This window comes from Salmo salar, chromosome ssa09, assembly GCF_905237065.1.
Source record: "Salmo salar chromosome ssa09, Ssal_v3.1, whole genome shotgun sequence".
Taxonomy (NCBI): Eukaryota; Metazoa; Chordata; class Actinopteri; order Salmoniformes; family Salmonidae; genus Salmo; species Salmo salar.
Genome location: NC_059450.1, coordinates 139,884,408 through 139,893,951, shown reverse-complemented (window position 1 = coordinate 139,893,951; position 9,544 = coordinate 139,884,408). Strand labels below are relative to the sequence as shown.

Sequence of the window (9,544 nt, the reverse complement as noted above, 5' to 3'; positions counted from 1 at the left end):
CAGATCCTCACCCTACTCTGCAGAGGAATGGTACGTTCTCTCACTACCCAACCTGTGAAGGAGATGGTGCTTTATGTTTTCATATCAGTCCAGGCATCTAGATGACCTTTGATGTTTGAATCCAATGCAAATGTCATGTTTGTGGATCCTACCTCAGAGCCGTAAAAAGGCAGGCGCCATGTGGAGGGAGGCGGGGCTTAGCTGGAAAGACTTTCTGCCTGAGGACGAGGACGTCAACAAGTTTGTGACAGAAAAGGTAAGCGGCCAGAGATCATGACCCTGTAGGGATTGAAAGGAGATGCACCATTTAGTATTGATCTTAAACTGCACTGAGATACAAATATGAAATAATAGTCAATTATTAAAGTTAGACTCAGCAAAATGACTTCGCTCTCACACAGTCACAGTATCTGTGGATGTGCACTTGTTCGCTTCACACTCTTACAGCCAGGGGACCAAAACCAGCTGGGAATTACAGCCAGGGGACCAAAAACAGCTGGGAATTACAGCCAGGGGACCAAAACAGCTGGGAATTACAGCCAGGGGACCAAAACCAGCTGGGAATTACAGCCAGGGGACCAAAACAGCTGGGAATTACAGCCAGGGGACCAAAACAGCTGGGAATTATAGCCAGGGGACCAAAACAGCTGGGAATTACAGCCAGGGGACCAAAACAGCTGGGAATTACAGCCAGGGGACCAAAACAGCTGGGAATTACAGCCAGGGGACCAAAACAGCTGGGAATTACAGCCAGGGGACCAAAACCAGCTGGGAATTACAGCCAGGGGACCAAAACCAGCTGGGAATTACAGCCAGGGGACCAAAACCAGCTGGGAATTACAGCCAGGGGACCAAAACCAGCTGGGAATTACAGCCAGGGGACCAAAACAGCTGGGAATTACAGCCAGGGGACCAAAACCAGCTGGGAATTACAGCCAGGGGACCAAAACCAGCTGGGAATTACAGCCAGGGGACCAAAACCAGCTGGGAATTACAGCCAGGGGACCAAAACCAGCTGGGAATTACAGCCAGGGGACCAAAACCAGCTGGGAATTACAGCCAGGGGACCAAAACAGCTGGGAATTACAGCCAGGGGACCGAAAACAGCTGGGAATTACAGCCAGGGGACGAAAACAGCTGGGAATTACAGCCAGGGGACCAAAACAGCTGGGTATTACAGCCAGGGGACCAAAACAGCTGAGAATTACAGCCAGGGGACCAAAACAGCTGGGAATTACAGCCAGGGGACCAAAACCAGCTGGGAATTACAGCCAGGGGACCAAAACCAGCTGGGAATTACAGCCAGGGGACCAAAACCAGCTGGGAATTACAGCCAGGGGACCAAAACCAGCTGGGAATTACAGCCAGGGGACCAAAACCAGCTGGGAAGTTGAGCCTCACGCTTTAACACTCTTAGTAGTTGCTTAAATTGACCCACTATCCTGTTTATTTTCTGCATCTACATCATATGGCTGAGTCTACCTTTTAGATCAATCAAATGTGTTTCTTACTTGCATCCACAGTTTCCCAAAGTGCTTTGAGGGCTTTCCAGACAGGAAGCGGCAGCAGAGTTGCCCATTCATTTTCAATGGAGCTAGGCAGGCAACGTTATTCTAGGCGTGGTGATCTGTGGTGCTTGTGCACGTGAAAGCCACTCAGCCGAGGTGGAGAAAATAGGAATCTGCTCTATTTTGGCTGACTTTGCTCTGCCCCATCGCCTCCTGTCTGGAAAAGCCCGTAACAGTAATGTTGGGAAGTTTCACTCTTGCTGTGTGTTCCCTCTGAATGCAGAATGTGGAGTTCACCCTGGGAGGAGGAGGAGATGATGAGACAGAGAAGAGCAGTAAGAAGGAGCTGAGCTCAGAGGAGCTGAACAAACAGCTGGACAGACTCATACAGGACAAGGCTGACAACCAGAGGATCTACGATTGGGTCGAGGTATGATGTGAGTGGGAGAGTGTCCCATCACCCAATTAATATTTCGGTTTGCTATTGGTTCCTTGTACAGTAGTTTTACCAATAGACTCTTATATATAGTCCCATTAGTCCCTGCTGTATATTCCACTGCTCAGCCCCACTGATATGTGTTGTGACTGTGCCTGCCCTCTTTAGGCTAACCTGGACGAGACACAGATATCCTCCAACGTGTTTGTCAGAGCAGTCATGACAGCCATCTGCCAGTCGGCCATCCTGTGTGAGTTTCCCTGTCTTGTATTGCTACCACCTCTCAATCCAACACTGCATCAGGACAACCCTCCACTCCAATACCCTTTTCACAGAACTTAGCAGGGCCGTACCATTGCTGGAAAGGACAATGTAGAAGGAATATATCCAACCCAGCACATTATGGTTCAGATCACTCCAAACGCATCACCGTGATGTTGTGGCCGGTGACACTTTGCTTTTTGAAAGTCCAATATCCTGAAAACATGACTGCTGACATGCAAAACATAGTGGACTAATATAAATAAAAAAAATAGCAAAAGAGAGTTTTTGACCCCTCCATCTCTGCCCCCAGGTGAGAACCCTTACAAGTTGGATGCGAAGGTGATCACCCGGAGGGCCAGGCTGCTCCACAAGTACCTGAAGGATGAGCAGAAGGAGCTGCAGGCTCTCTACGCCTTGCAGGCCCTCATGGTGGAGATGGAGCAGCCTGCCAGTGAGTGAGATACAGAATGACTTCAGTCACTCTCCTCTCTGTTTCCCTATGTGTCACATCTCTTTGGCAGTTTTTTACATGAAGACTCAGATTTGTCCTGTGTTTGTCTCCCAATGTTAGCCTTTATCTTTTTTTCCATAGGGGTTATTTGACTGGTTGACCAATTTGTCTCCTAGATGAGTTATTTGTGTGTACATTGTGTATTGAAATCCTGTCTCTTACATTGTTGACATGCTCTCTTCCTCTTTCCTTGTAGACCTGCTGCGGATGTTCTTTGACACGCTGTACGACGAAGACGTGATCAAAGAGGAGGCCTTCTACAAGTGGGAGTCCAGCAAAGACCCCGCTGAGATGCAGGGCAAGGGTGTGGCACTGAAGTCTGTCACTGCCTTCTTCACCTGGCTCCGTGAGGCTGAGGACGAGGAGTCTGACAACAGCTAGGTACCTGCTCACCGGTGCCCCCTGGACTCGGGGAGGACTTGGAGGAAAGACCACCTGCTGTCGATAATGATTCAGGAGCATGGAGCTGTTAGAATCAATAAAATCCTTCTGCATTAAAAAATAGAATAAAAGCGAGGGAAAGAATCAGCTGGGAGATTCTACTACATATCGAAACATGCAATCCTTTTATTTTCTGTCTTTTGCGCTGCCGAATGTCTTTGAACTAAATTGAGAAACTAATTGCGAGAGAATAAGCTTTACAACAAGCGATAGGGATGGCTGTTTCCTTCCGTGTTTTTTGAGGTTTAGCCCTTGTTTTAAAGGCGTCACGTTGCTGTAGCAACACTTCATGATGTTTAGCAAAACAACAAAACAAAATCCCCAACAGATGACGAACTAATAAAGGCTGCTGAAATATATTTTTGATTACGTCATATATTGTGTTGAATGAGGCATGATGGCCATGTGATATGTATGATTCTATATGACTCTGTCAGCGATTAGCTCTTTTTGATTGGAGTGTTTCTTTTTTTTATATAAAAGAAAAAGATGTATAAAGAAAAGTGGACATGCTGGAGCTCACTGTCTTTGGACATTTCAGTCGTCAGTCTTTGTGAGACTCCTGTGAACTTCATGTCTATGGACTTTGGAAGGCCTGAGATTGGTGGTGAGGGACTGGGGAGGGTGTTGCACAAGGACCTTTTGCTGCTGGGGGTCACAATGTTTCCTTATGGCCATGCCTGCCAACCCCCATTTGTCCTCTTACTTTTCTCCTAGACTGGGGGGTTTGGAAACAGAACAGGCTTGCAAGGATAGGGATTTTTTTAAAGAGAAAATCATAATTTAAAACTTGAAAGGTGTATATATAGAAATCAACTTTAAAAAATAATTTCAAAAAGAGATAAAGAATGTTCACAGTACATATCCTAAGGCCTTTTCTGCTTCCGTTTAGTGGAAATGCATTTCAGGAGTTTTGGTTTTTATTTTTCAAAAAAAGAAGTGCAAATGTCAAGCCATGTATTTTTTTCAGAAACAGTGGCAGTTCTATGTATTTATATTTTTCTCTCAGTTAGCAGAAGGTGCTTGTAATTATCCACCTGAAGTCATTGATTGCAATATCATTGAATATTTTGTAAATATGTTTTTGATTTACTTTATGAAGTATTTAATTAAGAAAATGAATGCATCCTTTTTATATCTGAAACTGGAAAAGATAATAAAGAACATTGCAAATAAGAACACTGGGGGGGAAATATATTTTGTTGTATCCAGAGAGGGGAAGAATTCAAACTGTTTTGCCCCACCATGTCCTCACTTGGTTGCCCCATACAAAGAAACTGAAAGCCTTTATTGTACTTAATTGTCTTGTGGAATGAGTAAGCCGACTGGGCTTTGGCTGAGACTTCCACAATCATAACACGAGAATGTGGCTCCACCGCTGAGAAATTGTATTTGTGTTTTCATTGTCTCCACTTCTAAAGTTCTCCGATCTGAAGAGTTGTGTTCTGACTGTAGATGGGGCTCAGCCCACCACTGAAAAGGAGCCAGAGTTTTTTAATTGTGTAAGTTTTTTGTGATATTTTGGGGGGGGACTGAGAGAAGTACCTGCTTAATGGGATGGGGCTGTAGTTTTGGATGTATTGGTAAGTAGGGGTTTTGAGATTTAGGTTCACTAAACAATCATTTAAAAAAAGCAAAGATGTAAGCATTCTCATACCCTAGTTAGTAATGGAATGTCTAAGGCACTGCATCTCCGTGCTAGAGGCTTCACTACAGACCCTGGTTCGATTCCAGGCTCTATCACAACCGGCTATGATTGGGAGTCCCATAGGGTGGCGCACAATTGGCCCAGAGTCGTTATAGTTTGGCCGGGGTAGGCCGTAATTGTAAATCAGAATTTGTCCTTAACTGGCTTGCCTAGTTAAAAACAAAATTAAAAAGACAGATGTGGAAAAGGTGTCAGCCACAGACCAAGTTCCTGGGAGGGCTGAGTGCCAAGGCTGTCTGTAAACAGTGTAACAGCAACGAGGTCACCTCCATACTGCGGTCAGATGCAGGTACTGTACAACCACTAGCCACATCCCACCATGACTGTCCTAAGTAACAAACTCACTCAAACTGCAACTTTGAGCATATCTTGGCTCTAACTGAGCATATCTTGGCTCTAACTGAGCATATCTTGGCTCAGTACTGAGCATATCTTGGCTCTGACTGAGCATATCTTGGCTCTAACTGAGCATATCTTCGATCTAACTATGAGCAAGATTGATAGAGCTCAATTTCTACACGCTGTGCTTCTGTTGGTCTCCTTTCTCTACTCTCATCCCTCGATCCCTTCTTGTCTGACCTTATGTCCAGTGCTCCCCTCCACTCAGGTAAGTTTGTTGGTTTTGTGAAAGGGTACAATGCTCCACGGTCAATTACGCCCACTGTGAGCCGGTATTTGTGCAGTGAGTGACGAGGCCAGACAACAGGGCTGTACTGACCTGGCCTACCAGATGGTCCATAACCTCCCTGACAGAAGTACAGTAGGCTTACATTGCAACAGCACCGTTTCATCCTTCAACACACTCAACACCCCTTCCTATCCACTTCATTTGAATCATTTCAATATGATGATCAAATGGCCTCCTCGTGGAATAGTAGAATTTTGTCTTCTGTGATCAACAGAAATCCATCCTCTACCTTGGTAGTGGAGGCACAAATCCTCCCCGGCCGATCTATATTTGATCCTGTTTATTCTGTTAACCCTTTGACCACTACAGATAGTTGACAGAGCAGATTTGGCAGCTCGTAGAGCTAGATTCCCTTTCCTTAGAAAACATTCAAATTCATGCCCTCTGCAATACACTACCTATAATCAAGACAACGTTCAACCTCACGCCCTATTCAATACACTACTTATAAGGACATTGAACCTCACGCCCTATTCAATACACTACTTATAAGGACATTGAACCTCACGCCCTATTCAATACACTACTTATAAGGACATTGAACCTCACGCCCTATTCAATACACTACTTATAAGGACATTGAACCTCACGCCCTATTCAATACACTACTTATAAGGACATTGAACCTCACGCCCTATTCAATACACTACTTATAAGGACATTGAACCTCACGCCCTATTCAATACACTACCTATAAGGACATTGAACCTCACGCCCTATTCAATACACTACCTATAAGGACATTGAACCTCACGCCCTATTCAATACACTACCTATAAGGACATTGAACCTCACGCCCTATTCAATACACTACTTATAAGGACATTGAACCTCACGCCCTATTCAATACACTACTTATAAGGACATTGAACCTCATGCCCTCTTCAATACACTACTTACAGTGCATTTGGAAAGTATTCAGACCCCTTCACTTTTTCCACATTTTGTTACGTTACAGCCTTATTCTAAAATGGATTCAATTGTTTTTCCCCTCATCAATCTACACACAATACCCAATATTGACAAAGCAAAAGCAGGTAAATTGTTTTTGCAAATTTATAAAAAATTAACTATCACATTTACATAGGTTTTCAGACCCTTTACTCAGTACTTTGCTGAAGCACCTTTGGCAGTGATTACAGCCTCAAGTCTTTTTGGGTATGACGCTACAAGCTTGGCACACCTGTATTTGGGGAGTTTTCCCATTCTTCTCTGCAGATCCTCTCTAGATCTGTCAAGTGTCGCTTCACAGCTATTTTCAGGTCTCTCCAGAGATGTTAGATCGGTTTCAAGTCTGGGCTCTTGCTGGGCCACTCAAGGACATTCAGAGACTTGTCCCGAAGCCACTCCTGTCTGGTCTTGGCTGTGTGCTTAGGGTTGTTGTCCTGTTGGAAGGTGAACCTTGACCCCAATCTGAGGTCCGGAGCGCTCTGAACAAGTTTTCATCAAGGATCTCTCTGTACTTTGCTCTGTTCATCTTTCCCTCGAACATGACTGGTCTCCCAGTCCCTGCCGCTGAAAAACATCCCCACAGCATGATGCTGCCACCACCATACTTCACCGTAGGGATGGTATTGGCCAGGTGATGAGCGGTCCCTGGTTTCCTCCAGACGTAACGCTTGGCATTCAGGCCGAAGAGATCAATCTTGTTTTCATCAAACCAGAGCATATTGTTTCTCATGGTCTGAGTCCTTTAGGTGTCTTATGGCAAACTCCAAGTGGGCTGTCATGTGCCTTTTACTGAGGAGTTGCTTCCATCTGGCCACTCTACCATAAAGGCCTGATTGGTGGAGTGCTGCAGAGATGGTTGTCCTTCTGGAAGGTTCTTCCATCTCCACAGAGGAACTCTGGAGTTCTATCAGAGTTACCATCGGGTTGTTGATCACCTCCCTGACCAAGGACCTTCTCCCCCGATTGCTCAGTTTGGCCGGCCAGCTCTAGGAAGAGTTGTGGTGGTTCCAAACATCTTCCATTTAAGAATGATGGAGGCCACTGTGTTCTTGGGGACCTTCAATTCTGCAGAAATGTTTTGGTACCTTTCCGTAGATCTGTGCCTTGACACAATCCTGTCTTGGAGCTCTACGGACAATTCCGTCGACCCTATGGCTTGGTTTTTGCTCTGACATGCACTGTCAACTGTGGGACCTTATATAGACAGGTGTGTGCCTATCCAAATCTTATCCAGTCAATTGAATTTACCACAGGTGGACTCCAATGAAGTTGTAGAAACATCTCAAGGATGATCAATGGAAACAGGATGTAGCTGAGCTCAATTTTGAGTCTCATGATAAAGGTTTGAATACTTATGTAAATAAGGTATTTTTTTTTACATGTTCTCTTCAATGCACCATTTATAATGACCACATTCCACCTCGTGTCCTCTTCAATACACTACCTATAATGAAGACAACAGAGCACTCTTTCATGTAATCACTGTAATTTTACCCCACTGAAACCTTATCGCGGTGGCCATTTTGTTTCCCTCTGTTATCGGCTTATCTTGCCTGACTGTTACAGGAACCATTCTCTCCCTTGCTGACATGTTGATCCTTCAGTTACTGACTTGGTCTAATCTTTAGCCTCCTTTTATCAATCACAATAAACAGGTTCCTCCCAGTTTTCAAAGATGGCTAATTAACAGAAGCCTATCAGGTCAGTACAGTATATGGGGCACTGGGGAAGACTGTCTGTGTCCGAAATGGCACCCTATTCCATAGGCCAGGGTTTCCAAACTCTGTCCTGTGGTCCCCCCTGGGTGCACGTTTTGGATTTTACCCTAGCACTACACAGCTGATTCAGGTTTGTGCATTGCTTCCATAATCACAAGAGGGAGCCATCATACCACCTATGTGACTGCATATTATTGATATGAGTGTGAGTCTGCATAATACCTCTGCCTGTGTATTGCGGGGCTGTCTGCTGCCAAGGACATGCATTTTGAGCTGTACAGGGACTCCAGCATGGAGCCGTCTATTCCAGGCATGATGGAGGCAGCATTCTCAACAAAAACCCCAAGGGATTCTTCATACTGGTGAAGAGTAAGCAGCCTGTCAACCAACCAGTCAGTCAGTCAGTCAGTAATTGGTTGGTCAGTCAACCAACCAATTATTCAGTAACTCAATCATTCAATCAGTCAATCAGTGGCAGTGTACTGTATGCCAAGGGCCCGTGGGCACAACTCCTCACAGCTACTGTACATTCAGAATGTATTCAGACCCCTTGACTTTTTCCACATTTTGCTACATTACAGCCTTATTCTAAAATTGATTAAATAAATAAAAAAATCTCATAAATTGACACACAATAATGACAAAGCGAGAACAGGTTATTATGTAAATAAGATAAATATTTTTTTACCCTAAGTATTCAGGCCCTTTTGTTATGAGACTCGAAATTGAGCTCAGGTGCATCCTGTTTCCATTGATCATCCTTGAGTTGTTTCTACAACTTGATTGGAGTCCTGCTGTGGTAAATTCAAATTATTGGACATGATTTGGAGTGGCACACACCTGTCTATATAACATCACACAGTTGACAGTGCATGTCAGAGCAAAAACCAAGCCATAGGGTCGACGGAATTGTCCGTAGCGCTCCGAGACAGGATTGTGTCGAGGCACAGATCTGCGGAAGGGTACCAAAACATTTGTGCAGCATTGAAGGTCCCCAAGAACACAGTGGCCTCCATCGTTCTTAAAATGGAAGAAGTTTGGCACGACCAAGACTCTTCCTAGAGCTGGCCGCCCGGCAAAACTGAGCAATTGGGGAAGAAGGGCCTTGGTCAGGGAGGTGACCAAGAACCCGATGGTCACTCTGACAGAGCTCCAAGGTTCCTCTGTGGAGATGGAAGAACCTTCCATAAGGACAAACATCTTTGCAGCACTCCATCAATCAGGCCTTTATGGTAGAGTGGCCAGATAGAAGCCACTCCTCAGTAAAAGGCACGACAGCCTACTTGGAGTTTGCTAAAAGTCACCTAAAGGACTCTTAG

At 44.9% G+C, this 9,544-nt stretch overlaps 1 protein-coding gene across 19 annotated transcripts in view; it reads left to right on the top strand.

The window, feature by feature from the left end:
• The window catches only part of LOC106613115 (eukaryotic translation initiation factor 4 gamma 1), a 69,542-nt gene extending 65,203 nt beyond the window's left edge, over positions 1-4,339 (top strand). For 11 of the 19 annotated variants that reach the window (XM_045724715.1, XM_045724706.1, XM_045724714.1 and 8 more), the window contains 3 exons: positions 1-30; positions 158-256; positions 540-1,778. The exon at positions 1-30 is cut by the window's left edge and continues 52 nt beyond it. In XM_045724715.1, the coding sequence (XP_045580671.1) occupies positions 1-30; positions 158-256; positions 540-1,394 (984 nt within the window). In that variant the 3' untranslated portion in view covers positions 1,395-1,778. The other 8 variants (XM_045724720.1, XM_045724719.1, XM_014215061.2 and 5 more) reach the window with 4 other exon arrangements.
• Positions 4,340-9,544: the final 5,205 nt, after the last annotated feature.